Source organism: Catharus ustulatus, chromosome 12, assembly GCF_009819885.2.
Source record: "Catharus ustulatus isolate bCatUst1 chromosome 12, bCatUst1.pri.v2, whole genome shotgun sequence".
Classification (NCBI taxonomy): domain Eukaryota; kingdom Metazoa; phylum Chordata; class Aves; order Passeriformes; family Turdidae; genus Catharus; species Catharus ustulatus.
Genome location: NC_046232.1, coordinates 11,064,112 through 11,079,242, shown reverse-complemented (window position 1 = coordinate 11,079,242; position 15,131 = coordinate 11,064,112). Strand labels below are relative to the sequence as shown.

The 15,131-nt window shown below is 39.3% G+C and overlaps 2 protein-coding genes across 2 annotated transcripts; both read right to left on the bottom strand.

Moving 5' to 3' along the window:
• Nucleotides 1-835: 835 nt before the first annotated feature.
• On the bottom strand, nucleotides 836-4,787 carry C12H15orf48 (chromosome 12 C15orf48 homolog). Its single transcript, XM_033070890.1, has 5 exons — nucleotides 4,673-4,787; nucleotides 4,255-4,343; nucleotides 3,440-3,500; nucleotides 2,706-2,797; nucleotides 836-1,612 (listed from the first exon to the last, which is right to left on the bottom strand). Exons 1-4 carry the CDS (start codon nucleotides 4,712-4,714, stop codon nucleotides 2,729-2,731), a joined length of 261 nt encoding a protein of 86 aa, XP_032926781.1. The 5' UTR covers nucleotides 4,715-4,787; the 3' UTR covers nucleotides 836-1,612; nucleotides 2,706-2,728.
• Nucleotides 4,788-6,497: 1,710 nt separating this feature from the next.
• On the bottom strand, nucleotides 6,498-13,819 carry SPATA5L1 (spermatogenesis associated 5 like 1). Its single transcript, XM_033071085.1, has 8 exons — nucleotides 12,557-13,819; nucleotides 11,375-11,560; nucleotides 10,617-10,781; nucleotides 9,914-10,123; nucleotides 9,232-9,459; nucleotides 8,233-8,367; nucleotides 7,485-7,610; nucleotides 6,498-6,838 (listed from the first exon to the last, which is right to left on the bottom strand). The coding sequence occupies exons 1-8, from the start codon at nucleotides 13,631-13,633 to the stop codon at nucleotides 6,686-6,688; spliced, it is 2,280 nt and encodes a 759-aa protein (XP_032926976.1). The 5' UTR covers nucleotides 13,634-13,819; the 3' UTR covers nucleotides 6,498-6,685.
• Nucleotides 13,820-15,131: the final 1,312 nt, after the last annotated feature.

The window sequence follows — 15,131 nt, the reverse complement described above, 5'->3', positions numbered from 1 at the left end:
CACACCACCACAAGATCTGCAGTTTCAAGGCCTCAAAGTACTGTAATAACAAAAATAGTAATTCATTGTATGTACACTGCAAAAAGCAGCCTTCTATTCTTCTGTTCTTCCAGAAAGCTATTTAGTTGTAGACTACATAGAAAAAGTTAGAGAAGTTATGATCATAGATTCTAATGATGGATTTCTAATCGTGATTTGAACTATGAAAATATATTTCTAATGGTTTCTAACCTATACTGGAAACTAACAAGCTAGAGAGCATTTTTACTGACCTTTGTAAGTAGTATGAAATTTGGAAGTGATAGAGTTCCATGGAAATGTACTAGCTAGGGTGAACAAAGATAGTGATTGTTAAAAAAAGCCAAAATCAACCAAAAAAACCAAACCAAAACCAAGCAAGGAATGGAGTAGGAGACTAATGAGAGTGAAGGAAATGCAGAGAAATAAGAAAGTTGTTGAATTATTGCAATAGCCTCTCAGTTGTTAAAGGAATAAAAACTCATGGGTTTGCATGACACAGATCAGGGAAGTCTTACTGTTACCATAAATCAGCTCATAAAATTCAATCAGTTGAATCTTTACTGTTTATGGGACAAAGAAACAATTTGTTTATTGCTTTATAGATTTATGTTGGGTAGCTGAGCAGGGAGATACAGTAATTGCTCTTGGTGTATGCTTCTTATAAGAAAAAAACCCTCCTCTATGCAGGAGACAGATTTTTAGGGAGAGTCAGGGAAGACATAAAACCCTAAGAACTTTAATGATATTCATGATTTTTCTGAAATGCCAAAAAATATTTTGATTTCTTATATTGTGTGAAAATCCTCCCCAAAAATCTGTTTTAATAAAGAAAAACAGAACATCTTACAAAGCAAAACAATTTTATTACCAGAGCTGTTATGCTTCAGGACATGTTAAGAGAAACAACAACCTGTGACTGACAGCAGTCACACTGCTTAATGTGCTACTGGAAACATCACTGAAACATGCTAAATATAAAAATTAACTAAAAATTACTATTACTTACACTTATTTTCCCAGTGTTGACAGACACTTAGGTTATAGTATTTGCAGCCAAAAAAGTGACTTATTGAAGAACAAACTCAATTAATGCATCAACTTAGAGCACAGGACTTAGTTTTTGCTACAGTCCAGCAGAAATACAGAAATACAGAGAAATATTTGAACACATTTTCTGTTGAAAATACTTAAAACTTGTATTCCTCAGAGCACTGTATTTTTGTGGTTCTATGCTACCCAATCTTCTTGTAATGTCATTCCTTAAAATCCAAGCTAAGAATGTATTCTGAAGACTAGTAGCTCCTCTCACCTCTAAACCAGAAATTCTGCTGAGTCATCCTTACTAGATAAACAAATATTTATGCAACATTTAAATAATTTTTTTTCTCAGCTGAAGAAAACATAGAGCTTCTGAAACTAAACTACCTTAGAATTCAAGAGACAGGTTTTCTAACTGAAGTTTGCCTTTGCTGCAGCAAAGCACTTGACTATTACTCATTTAAGGGGACTTTTCCCAATTAGGAGTTGTTTCACTTCTGCTTTCTTCCTCACAGAAAGGATTATGAATTCTGAACATCCATTGTAAAAGAACCTGTAGAACAGATTGAGAAACTGCTTAGAAGAGGGAACATACAGAAAATATCTACAAAAGGACTGTTCTGCCACTGGATGCATTTGTTATCTCATGATTTTACTGGGAACCTGTCCATTACATTTTTATCCCGGCCAACTCATAAGCAAACACACGGAAACTCAAAGAGGAACTGTCTCTTCATAAAATCATTCCAAATTTTAATCTGTTAGTTTCTATTTGATAAAAGAGATATTCTTAATACTATGTAGAAATATTTAAAAATATTGTTAATTGTGCAGTACATTGGAGCTTGTACTTGGACAACCTTGCACAAAAAGAAGAAATTAACACTGTATAGTTTTGGACAATGCAGGTTTTCTAATTCTAGTAACTTAAAAAAATGTAATCATGAACAATATTTAAATACAAAAGAAATTACCTGATTTTCATTTGCCTTCTAGCCGTGCTTAACTCTTAGGTTTTGAGGTTCTAAATCTGCAATCCCAAATACACCCTTAAATAACCTGTTGGACTCCTCAGGGGGAAAGTTTCAGTACTTGCAGCACAACATTAGTTTTGACTTAATCCATCCCCACACCTAACACAGCTAAGGAATGTATGGGTACTTTATGACCACACATGCTGCCATACAAAGACATCCTCTGGCTATGACTTTGGTCTCTATATAACACTGAAATACAGAATAGAAAGAAAGGAAACCAGGAATCTCAATTTAGAAAGGCTTTTGGGCAATTTACATGGAATATATAAATTTAGAATTTATTTTATTAAAAATTAATAAAATGGCAAAACGAATATACTTTGAAACAAATCCTGAAATTCTACAAAAACAATGAAGGCTTTTTCAATCCATAATTACCATCTGAATATTCAAAAATTTACATCAAATGCTTATTGAAAATTAATATTTTGAGTCAGTTTTTTGGACTAAGTGGATGCTGTATGCCAGCTCCTAAAGCAACATAAAACTCCTCATCCAGAATCCAAAAAAAATGTAGGGAGTCCCTAAAAATGTAGCAGAAGCATTTCCGCACACTGATTTCAGTAGTCAAGTTTGTGCAGAAGTGATTCCACCAGATTCATAGGGTACCTTTTTCAGGTAGCAGAAACTTCTCACTTCCTGAGCTTTTTGACTGTTTCCAGCTCTTCTATAGGTTCCCACTTCTGATGAATTGTTACCAGCTGGAAGAAATGGAAAATACTAAAGTTGGTAAAATCCCAGGGAGCATTTACTCCACTCCCACACCTCCCCCCACCAAACATCAACTTATTGGTGAAGAAGTTCTAGTTTACTTTCAGAAATACACAATAGATGACATAATAATTTGTTGAACAAAATCAGCTGGATATTAATTAAGTAATAATGCCAAACAATTTTATATTTCCTTATCCTAAGTGCGCTATTAAATGAAGATTTTTTTTCCTTCAGGTTGCAGTATTTGAACACTCTTACTCAATTCTGTAGTTCAGGAACAAGGTAAGGGTGAACCGCACTTCCTCTAAGTTTCCACTCCAAGTTTCTACTGTTATCAATGGAATTGAGTAAACGGATGTTTGGGTGGGAATGGACATAGGAAAACAACCAGAAGTACAGCATAAATTTAAGATCAGACCTACAGACTAAGAGCTGAATCCCTATCATTAGGTGATAGGGTGAAGACATAAAGTAATGAATGAAACATTTGTTTCCACTTCTAACTAGACAGACATCAACTTTACACTTGTTTTCTCATTCACATTTTACTAGTTCTTACACATTAAAAGAAGTGATTCATTGTGTAGAAAATTTATGCTATTTATACATATATTATATGTATAAATTACCTTCTGAGGCTTGGTAGGATCAACACGTTCCCATGGCTCTGAACTGCCAATCTTGTGAATGCTTTAGAAGATAAAACAGGTATTATGTTTTAAGGTGTGCCCTTGCACACATTTTCATATGAGCAGCCTATTGTCAGTAGAGCTATTCACGTAAGTAAGGAGTTCCCTAAAACACAAGTTCACAGGTTTGGGTATTATATTTTAAAATCTGGACAGGAATCAATGATGGCTTGCTTTATTTGCAGCTTCCAAAGGACCAAGCAAGCCAGCACTGCTCACATATCATTGTGAGGGAAGCAAGCTGAAAATTCAAAAACTGAATAAAGACACAAAGTAAGGAGACTTTTACCCTGACAGTTAAAATTCCTATTCCAATCACTTTAAAATAAATAAATAAACTCCTAAAAGCTTTAGGAGTATAGGATTTAGCTCCAATTATCAGCCAAGCCATTGGAATACTATCTTTTTTTCAAGTTAATACTATCAAATACTGTTCTTCACATACAAGTCAATAGCCTGGTTGCAATATATGTGCATCTCATCTACTTATGTGATTATATGAAATTCTTGATCAGAACATTCAAAACTTCTTACACCTAAAGCAAAAACATAATTATTAAATCAAAAGTTAGGAAATAACTTGGACTTCACTCCAAATTAATTACTTTCCTCACTATGTACGATCTGCAGATACTTTAGTCATTCCCAGTACTCTGGAACATGTGCCTGCACCTTTATTTTTTGTGTGTGTGTAAAACATGATGGTCAAATAATCGGTTGAATAAAAAAAATCCAAGCAATAAGTTTTTACTTACATCACATCAGATTTGCGGAATAAGGAATATATACAAAAAGAGACCGCCCCAGTTGCTGCCAGGGAAATTATTGAGAACAAGGGAATGAGCTGTAAGATAAAATAGAGAAAAGCGCTGAATTTATGTCCCAGCTACAGACCCACGAGTACGGGGAGCAAGAGTTACACAGAACTAGGGAGAGATCACCTGTACGAGTACATTACCTCTGTATTACTCTTTGCACCACTTCACTTTTAAAATGCGAATTTCACTTTTACCTTTGTATTACCCTTCTCCACCCCTCGCTTTTAATACCTGATCCTTACGCGGGTCCCATTTCCTCAGGAAATCAAGCGGCAACCTCGGTGCAGCCGCCCGAGCCCTCAGCATCTCACCCCGCGGGCGGGCACCACAGCCCCGACCCCTCAGGCCAACTTACTTCTTTTTTCGTTTTAAGCGTGTGCCAGAGGCCCTTGTTCATGCTGGCGGCTGCGGAGCGGCACGGGCAGACAGGCACAGGCAGACGGGCACAGGTGGCGTGCACAGGTGGCGGGCACGGCCGGACTGGCGGCAGCCGCAGCTCCTGAGGGCGGTGCCGGGGCCGGGCCGGGCCCGCCCCGCGCTCCTCGCGCCCCACAGCGCTGAGGGGGGCACAGCGCGCCCCCCAGCGGCCGGCGCGGGGCGGGGTGCGGCCTGCGCCCTGCCCGCGCCACTCCTCAAACCTGGCTTCTGCATTTCTACTTTGTCTTCTTGTCTGTCCCCTTCTCCCAAAGAACAGGGCATCTAGGCAAACGTGCGTCTTCAGAGCTCGGAGAGTGCCTATGGTGACCAAAAGAGGAGCCCAGAGTTCCCCTTGTGCTGCAGCAAGAGCTCAACCCAGGCCCAGGTTCCCATCACTCTGTTCCACAGCAATATCCCTCTGATAAAAACCACCAGGGGCAGGCTGAAGGTGAGAGCAGGTGACTCCTGTACATGTACAGTGGTCTGTCCCCTTCTCTCCTGGCCCCTGGAAAGCAGCAAGAGGAAGGAGAAGCTGCCTTTCCTCCATGATGTGCAGCAAGGGACAGACATGGCAGGGCGCAATCAGCTCAGCTGCTCCTGCGAGGGAGCTCGTGTGGAAATCAAGCAGCAGCATCTTTGAGGAAAAAGAGCTGGCAGCATTTTACTCTAACAACTTTCAGGTCCAGCAATTCCAATGCAAACTCTCAAACACTGGAAAGCAAGACAGTTTTCATACTTTTTCTCAGCCCTACTGCTGAGAAACCCTTGTGTATTTGGGAAGATAATGAGCACTGTCTATTTGTTGCCACCCATAAAACTACAGGATGGTTCTTTCTAGAAACTGGTGATGAAAGCCACCAAGCTGCAGGGCAGCAGTTTGTATCCGAACCCTTTCCTAGGTTACAACAGCTTGTACTGCTGCCTTTTGACCTTATCAGCCACCAACTGCTTCAGAACTTCCTTTTGTGATCCATCTCACTATAAGACACACTCAGTGCAGTCCCTAGTGTGCCTGTTATGAGAAAGAAATATTTGTTAATGGGCTTATAACTTCTGAACCTCAGCTGAAATAATGAACTGTCTTTGACAGTGGTGTATTTTATTCACAAGCATTTTCATTGGGAAAAGGAGAAGATTATGAAAAATAATAAAAAACTTCCTACTCTATTAAGTTAAAATGCCCACTTACATACATGTAAAATCATTTTCCTCAGAAATGTCTGTGTATTTTAGAAAGCAACCTACAAAAATTTATTGCCAAGGAATGGCTGGGTGGGGAAAATAATTCTGCAGAAATTGTCATTAAGGAAACTCTCTTTTCTAAAGAAGAAATTATTCTAGTTTGAGTTGATTGCATACTTGTTATATGCTTACTCAATCCAAATGTTTGTATAGTAGGCAGTAACTAATCTAAAATTGCTCCCCCAACCCCTGACTTCCAAACCTACACCAAGGAGTTAAACAGTGACAACCCTTTCACTGCCACTATATTGTGGAATCTGCTTGTAAAAAAGTAAGCCTGTAGATAGGCACATATAAAAAACCTTACATTTTATACAGAATGGGACTTCCTCCTATTTAATTTCCTAAATGCTTTTCTATTTCTTACATATTTGCTGTCTTTGGAGACTTCACAACATATTTTAAATTTTCTTACTATGCCATTTTTGTACTTAAAAGTAGGAAATCTACAGTAACACTAAGCTGTTCCAGTGTTTTATATAAGTATCACAATTACTTGTTTCATCAGATATAAATCTACCCAAAGCAAACAAGATTTTAATTTATTATTCATTACTGAAATTACAGAGCTTTTCACAAGTGACACTTTACTGTATTTCACACTCCCTGAAAATTACAGTAAGTACAGTATTAAAAAGCAGTAAAAATGCAAACCTTTTCAAAATCTTTGTAATATATTTAAAAATACTTATGCCACTCCTTTCTAGATTCAAGAGGCTAATTCTCGATTCGAGAATTTTTCATAAAACTCCAAGTCTTTTATGTTTAAAGACGGTTTTACAGTCTTTAACGATTTCACAAAATGTTCCTGTTTCACAGCAGTCGCTTCAAGTCCATTCTCTTGCAGCGCCAACAAAGCAGCCTTTAAAAGGAAAAAAAAAAAGCAACTTAGTCCTTGCAAATACTGTAAGTATTCTAAAATATTTTATAAGGAACAAAGCATTAGTTAAAGCATCTGAAAACAGCATCGTATAACTTATGGTTATTTAACAACAGATAAAGGTACAAGTAAGGTTACCATAAAGTTAACATTTTTCATTCACTTTTTCTGTCTGGATTAGACAATGCATCCTTTATCACTCACATATTTGGATTTTCTCACTAGTCTTCTGTCTTTTATATAATTCAACTCAAATTCTGGATTTCTCTTCTCATTTTTTTTCTGTCTAGTCTTGACAGCACCTAATTTCAGCTTGCAGTACACAGAATGCAATTCACCTAGATGTGAGCATGAATTAGAGAGGGCCACATGAAATAAAGGGTAGTACAGTTCCTTAACTTCTGGTAAATTATCACAGACAGACTTTATTCTTATTTGGCTCTTTTATTTAATGAATGAACCCTTGTTCAGTTTTTCTGTTTTAATAATTTTCTTTGGATTTTCAATTCAAACTGGGAAAGAACCTGTACTACAGATGGCTTGGTAACACCTATGAATTAGCTCTCTTTTTTCATTCAAAGTTGTTATTTAGAATTTATTTCACAGATGAACCAGGAATATTTCTTACCTCCTTGCACAGATTTTCAATATCAGCTCCAGAGAAGAGGTCTGTTAGGGCTGCCACGTCTTGTAATGACACATCAGTATCTAATGGAATTTTTTTGGTGCAGATTTTCAAAATGGAGAGTCTTCCCTGTAAATTGGTGCATATTATGCAAGAAAACAAAACCAAACAAACCAAAAATTAATCTTTTTCCAAAGCAATACCAAAGTTGAAATTAGAGCCAAGGAATATCCAGAAAAGTACCAAAACTACCTGGTTTTGGTGGAAGAATAAAATCCTATTAATGGAGATAATGCACTTCTGGTTGTCTCATATTTAAGACTTGTTATTCACAGTCACTCCTTGCTTCACAAGGAGTGAAAACACAGTATTTTAGGCTGTACAGGCCTGATTTGACATGCTTTGGGTCAACTTGTTTTTTGTGAAGCTCAGGACAAACAGCTACACTAGCCTTGAGAACAGTACACAACAAATATTTGAAGCAAGGACATATTTTGGTATTTTCTGAATTGTAGCTTGATTTTGCAAATACACATTTTTTCTATAACTACCTACACTAGTTAAAATCTTATTGGTGTTTAAAATAAAAATATCTTTATTACTTCTTAAATTTTTTCATTGTACCTAGACTGATCTTCAGTGAAACACCCATCACTTGCTAAGTATGTTACAGGAATATGCCCCCTTTGCTGTTAAAGTATGCTGGCAGTTAATATCTCTCCCTTTAAAGCCATGTATGGATGTGTAATACCTTCAGATCTGGAGGTGGAATGTAGATCATCTTGTCCAGCCTTCCAGGACGGAGTAGGGCATCATCCAACATATCTGGTCTATTTGTTGCAGCAACTACCATGAAATCTTTGTTCAAAGTTTCCTGAAACTCCAGCTGAGTAAGAGATCATGTGAACAAATTAGTGGTATTATCCAAAAATATTAGTTAACTACTAATGACAAGAGGGGAAGGGCAAAAAGATAATGCAATTTTACATGCAGTTATTTTCCCTTCAATATTAATATTTTATCTTTCAGCTAAAAAAATGCCTTGGCACAGGGCAGATTACATGACAAAAAAGAAATATTGTTGGTATCTGCCTTGGCAATAAATAAGGACTTTTTTTGGACCAGATTGTAAAAAAGATCTTTTTAATACACAAAAAATTCAGTATCCTGCAATTCTGGAACTGTTTTCTTTATTATTCCCCCATAGAGTATCATCATAAGAAGAAATTTATATGCAAAAAGCTAAATATTAAATGTTGTGAACAATTCACTGACAAGTAAAGGTACAAGTTTTTGTGTAAATAACTAACTGATCATAACTGTGCTGCTTTTGTATGCATTATGTGTGAGAAGGAACTGCAAAAGAAGTAGGGGAAGTACTTATAAAAAGTAAGCTCAGGGAGGAACTTGTTTAAGAGTAAAAAGCATACAATCAATCTAAAATATTACTTTACTGTCAAGAAAAGGATTTTTGTGATAGAAGGTGAACACCCAACTATTAATTCTCATTAGCCTGTGTGGGTATTTTGTTCAAACAAAGCCTCACTGAGGAACAGTGTATGTAAAAACAATCAGCAGCCTATACACAGTATCTCCTAAAAACTAGTAATTATGAGAGAGTAAAAGAGCTTCTTATGTGTTTTAAAGTTTGAGGATTTTAAGTTTAAAATATGAATGCCAACAACTAAAATTTTGAAACAACTGGACAGCACTTCTCATTCTTCCTACACAGAAAAGGGAGCATAAATACCTTTCTTTCCTCATCACTTTGTTCTTGGCACTGAGCCTCAAGCTGTAGCTTGCCTCCTCTTCTTTCTGTAACTTTCAGCCCAACTCCATCCAATTCATTGAGAAGAACAGAAAGAACCCTCTCTGAGACACCATGGCCAGTTCTGCAGTGAGCCCGAGATCCCAAGATAGAATCAATCTCATCTAGAAATATTATTGCTGGAGTATTTGCTCTTGCTTGGCGAAAAACCTTTTCAACAAATGTCAGTAAAGTAAAACATTAATGCCTGCTTTCTATCAGGTAAGGTGAAAAAGAATCACACTTACATATACTCTCTATTTTACTTTAATAATGATTCTTAAGAGCTGTTCTGGCTTACATTTACTATTGGCGAATTCTGCTTCTTATTTATATTCCTAAATGAACTCAAAACAAAAGGCTAGAAATACTTCCAAAGCTTAACACTTGTATAAGATATATAATACACATAATAATATATGGGATAATATATATAATATGGGATAATAATATATGGGGTAGATTCTCACTTTTTCCACATGTGAATCTGTAAGCCATTTCTATTTTATAAACAGATGAGAGCTCTATCATCTTTTCAACAATAAAATTTGGGTCTAACTAATACTTTACAAAAATAAAGCAAAAACAGACTACAGAACTACCTTACACAAATTAAAAACTGTACCTGAGACAAAATCTTCTCTGAATCTCCAACATAGGGTGAGAACAGGTCAGCACCACTTACAGAGAGAAAGGAACAGTGACAACTTGTGGCCACAGCCTTTACCAGTGTGGTTTTGGCACAGCCAGATGGTCCATAGAGAAGAATACCCTTGGGATGAGATAGGCCCATCCTGGCAAATGCCTCAGGAAATTTCATAGGCCACTCAATACTCTGTCAATACATAAAAAAGGGATGAAATTCTTAGTAACAAGCAATCAATAAAACTGCCAAGTACGTAATTTCCTCTCCTTGATACAAACACTAATTGGAAATCAGAGAATACTGATACAGTCTTTCTTCATATAGTGCCCCCTGCCTAAATTTTCCATTTGAAACAGAACTAAAAGCAATCCTGAAGGGATAACAGCCAAGAACCATCCCATGATAAATATTCAGGAATGGACAAATTATCTGGCTACAAGTTAAGTATTTTTCAGCTACTAAAAACATGCCTATTTTCCCATTATATTACTATGCTTGGTGGTGGTATCTTGTGACTGCAAGATTTCTAACTCAAACACAGTAATAATACTGTAATAATATTTAAAATAAATTTATAATCAGGTAATTTGCAAGAGAAATAATTTTCATAATGCAGCGTACAGAACACCTTGGAGTACATATTAGAAATTAGCTCTTTATCTAAATTAGTTTGATACATTACCTGCTTTAACTTTAATTTCACATCTTCAAGACCACCAATTTGCTCCCAAGTCACAGGTTTACACTCCGTTAGTCCAACCGCACTTCGAAAAGAGGATGGTTGAATTTTTTTAAAAGCTTCTTGGAAATCTCTCATACTAATCATGGTTTCAGTTTCAGTTGAATCCTGTAAAAAAAACCAAACAAACCAGATCGAGAATATTAACATTTTAATGCAATACTTAGATGCTGCATTAATATGCAAATCACTTCACATAAGGCTAAATACAACTAATAAGGAAGTCAATTCCTGACCTAATGAGCTTAAACACTGTAGACATAAAAATGCAACATAAGGTAAAATATAACTTCTTTAATAGCAGGTTTTTACACAGGAATAATGTTTCAGGGAAAACTACTATTCCCTAAATTATAGGTCCATTAGGCAGTGATCTGCTAAATCAAATAGTTGCTTTCAGAGTTAACACACATCACACCCTACAGTCTTATGAATAGAAATAAAAAAAAGTTGCAAAATCCATTTTCACCACACACTGAAGAATGTAACACATTTTATCTCAAACAGGCTATAAAATGCCACAATTAAACCACAGATGCAGTAACAGAACTTAGGTGAGAACTGAAAGACAAGCAAAAATAACATATTTATAATATGCTTGGTATGAGTCTTCGCTTGTTGATCTTTTCAAGTAAAGTATTAATGAGAAAAAGAGTAGTACAAATATTAGTGACATTTTCTTGACTGATTTGCAACCATACCAAAGAGCTGTGGGACACAGCCTGCATAGCAGCTTCTCTGCAGAGTGCTGTAAGGTCAGCTCCAACATACCCAGTTGTCATTTCTGCCAGCTTAGCCAAATCAACCTCTGCAGAAATGGGCATATCAGATGTAAGCAACTGCAGGATGGATCTTCTCTGTGTAACTGTTGGGGTCCCAATAATAACCTAAACCAAAAAGAATAAACAAAAAATTTTAAGTAGATAATTTGCCATACTCATTTATTTCACAGACTTAGGCAAGCAATTCTGTCTCTGCTTTATATTGGCTACTGAAAATTTCTATATACCTATATCCCAACTAAAGAGTTTTACAGGAAACCTATTACCAGCACTATACAAATGACAGGTATTTAAAACACCAAGTGAATAGTGTCTGTATAAAGAGTTACTCATAAGACAGCATCAGATAGTGTTTATCAAGTGCCATAACACTGAAATAATAATTTCCTTACACCATAAGCACTAAATTAGACTAATATTATAGGATAGTTACGCATTCATACATTATTGAAAATCTGGTAAAACATCATCATAAAAATACATCTCAACAATCTATAAATCCCAGAAAATAATGAAGAATATAATTATGAATGCATTAAAGAACTTAATTAAACTAGTGGTCTAGGAGTGGGTTTAGCCAGGAAAATAAATACTACAAGCACAAGCACTGTGCGTTGCATTTTTCTTCTTTGGACTAATAGGCTAATGGAAGTTTTCCAGAATAGACCCGATTTCTGTTACTGAAACCCAAACAGAAGTTTTGACACAACAGGTTACTAGTTCTTCGTCAAAACAAATTTTTAAGGAGAAATGCACAAATCTTCAATCTAGGATTTAAATGGAAAAAATCCAATCCTGTAAAGCTAAGCATCTTTAAGCAAACAAACCCCCTCAAGATCAGGTAAATGTCATTATGCTAAAGAAGCATAATTTGCCAGTACTGGAAACTGGAACACGGGAGCTCTCAGTGTTCCGAGTAAAAAAACCCAAAACAACCACACCCAAGTTGCAGCAAACTAAAAAGAACAAGACACCTGTTCCAAACCTGTAGAATCCCACTAAGAAACATAACTAGAAGACATTAAAAAAACTATTAACAGCTCCCTTCCACCTCAATAAGGAAAGAAAAATGTGAATGTACGAGTAACAGGGTTTATTTACCTCTCTGTCAAATCTGCCAGGTCTTCTCAGGGCAGGGTCTAAGGCATCAGGCCTGTTGGTGGCTGCCACAATGACCATCTTGCCCTCACTCCCTACCCCATCCAGCAGCGTCAGCAGCTGAGCAACAATACGATCTTCAGGAGCATTGTTTGAACTTCCTCGCTTTGGGCATAAAGAATCAATCTCATCGAAAAAGAGAATGGTTGGACCCTCGTTTGCCATCTCTCTGCCCTTTTCAAAGATTCTTCGCAAATTCTCTTCACTTTCTCCTGGTCTTGAGCCATGGAGGGCTGGGCCACTGATGCCGAACAGGTAGGCACCCAGCTCTTTTGCTACTGCCTTTACCATTAGAGTTTTCCCTACACCTGGGGGTCCAATTAATAGCACTCCATTGGGGGCAGAAAGACCCAGCTTCTTGAAAGTTTTTGGGAAGCGGAAAGGAAGATCAATCATTTCTTTCAAAGACTTCCCCACATCATCCAGTCCTGCAACTGAAGTTTTTGCAGTGTCTTCTGATAGATGTCTGTACCATTCTAAAGGGACCACCTCCTTAATTTTTATGCTTGTTTGGGGAGTTATCAATCCAGCTCCCTCATTCAAAGGAGATGCAGACAGTATTTCAATATACACCACGGGATTTTCGGGACTTGGGGTAACAGTAACAACATAACCAGGCAAAACGTACACATTTCTTAGCAGTTCCGTGATCGTCTCCTGCAACAGCGCTCTGGGAGTCGACTTTTTCAGCGCGGCGTTCCTGAGGACCACTCTGAGAGTCGCTGTTCGCAGCCGTCCGTAGGGCAGCAGCTGCAGCCGGCCCAGGCTCAGCGAGAGCCCGCGCAGGCCCCGCGCCGCCAGCCCCGCGGTGCTGCAGCTCAGGTCGGCCTGCACGTACCCGTCCGCCAGGTCGTGCCGGGGCCACGCCGTGCACACACAGCTGCCGCCGGGCACGGAGATCCTCAGCGGGGCGCCGATCCTGGCTCCCAGGAAGGACAGCGCGGCAGGTCCCAGCCGGCACCGCTGGGTGCCCTCATCTCCTGGGTCCAGCGGGAGCAGCTTCAGGACTGCCGCCTCCATCGCTGCCTCCGCCAGGGAGGGCAGCAACCCACCTGCCCTGCGCGGGCCCGTCGGCTCCTCACTCACCGCGCCTCGCTATCCCGCGGGGCTCCCGCTCCGCCGCCGCCCGGCATTGCCGACCCCGGGCAGGGACCCCGGGCAGGACCGGCCGGGCCGAGCCCCTCGCGCGCTGACAGGCGGCCCCGCGCATGCGCCACAGCGGAGCACGCGCACTGCGCCCCGCCTCAGCCCCGCAGCATCTCAGAATGAATCCGGCGGGCGTGGAGCTCTGACACCCTCAAGTACAACCTGCGTCCCAACATCACCGTGCTGCTCTGACTGTGGCACTCAGTGCCACGTCCAGTTTCTCCTTAAACACATCCAGGGACGGTGATCCCTGGGCAATTCACTGAATATCTAGTCGCCCTTCCTGTGAATATTTTTTTCCTTGTTGTTCAACCTAAACCTTCCCTGGTGCAGCTTGAGACTGCGACCTCTTGTCCTGTCTGGGAGAAGAGGCAAAGCCCGACCTGGCTACAGCCTCATTTATAGAGAGGGATAAGGTCCTGCCTGAGCCTTTTTCTCCAGGATGAGCCCTCTGTGCTCCCTCAGCCGCTCTTGTGCTCCAGGCCCTTCACCATGTTCACCGGCATTCTCTGGCCCTGCTCCAGTCCCTCAATGTCCTTCCTGAGCTGAGGGGCCCAGAAGTGGCCACGGTGTCTGCCGCCTCCCTCATGCCCGGCCTCAGCCACTGCCCAGGGCCTTCCCTTTGAAGGGCTGTCAAAGCAATGCCTATGTTCCAATTGCCATCTGCCTTGTTCTCCACAGAGCTGGTCATGACAGGGCTTGTTTGCCGCCCTCATTTCTTTGCCCTCTTTTTGTCTCCTCAGTGCTCCCTGCTTGTTTGGTGCTTTTTAAACATGTTTCCAAATGTTCTCCCCCATTCCCAAGCCCCTGCCAGTGCTTCCCTCTGCTTTTTGTCACCAGTGGTCACCAGTGGTTGAATCAGCTGTGGGTACAGGTTAAAAAAATGTGCGGAGCCACACGATTGGCTTGAGAAGCTGCTGATGAAAGTAATTAAAACACAGATATTCATTCAACATTGGGTAAAACTGTTGCACTATGTTGCTATGACAAATCCTTAGTCAGCATTTAAGAAAAGTTTTGGTCCTCCACCTTCTTAAATTGTGCCATGAATCGTGCAGTACTTTTTATAAAAACTTTCCAGGAGGTCTGTCAGCATTGCAGGCTACAAGACAAAATAAAGAATGTGCATAGTTTCATTCTTGAAAGTAGCTTCGTTTTAAATAAAGTCATGAATACACACATGAATACACACTTTGAGACCACAGACATACCAGAATTGGGATCTCAAATGCTCGATGCTAGTCAGACACAGTTAAATTCACAGAAAACAGAGAAGGCAGTTTACAGCACAGCTGCAATCTGTCCTGCATTGTATTCTGAAGGCCTCAGGAGGGGCAGTGTAAGAAAACCTTTGTGATGGTGTCCTGGTTAA

Bases quoted from the DNA above. Each gene is read 5' to 3' on its own strand.
- C12H15orf48 (XM_033070890.1), bottom strand. From the start codon at position 4,714: ATGAACAAGGGCCTCTGGCACACGCTTAAAACGAAAAAAGAA. The intron at 3,501-4,254 runs GTAAGTAAAAAC...TATCTTCTAAAG, and splicing joins TTCCGCAAATCTGATGTGAT to CATTCACAAGATTGGCAGTT. The intron at 2,798-3,439 runs GTAATTTATACA...CATTTCTTCCAG, and splicing joins ATCCTACCAAGCCTCAGAAG to CTGGTAACAATTCATCAGAA.
- SPATA5L1 (XM_033071085.1), bottom strand. From the start codon at position 13,633: ATGGAGGCGGCAGTCCTGAAGCTGCTCCCGCTGGACCCAGGAGATGAG. The intron at 11,561-12,556 runs GTAAATAAACCC...TTTTTGGTTTAG, and splicing joins CTGGCAGATTTGACAGAGAG to GTTATTATTGGGACCCCAAC. The intron at 10,782-11,374 runs GTATGGTTGCAA...TTTTTTTTACAG, and splicing joins CTGTGTCCCACAGCTCTTTG to GATTCAACTGAAACTGAAAC.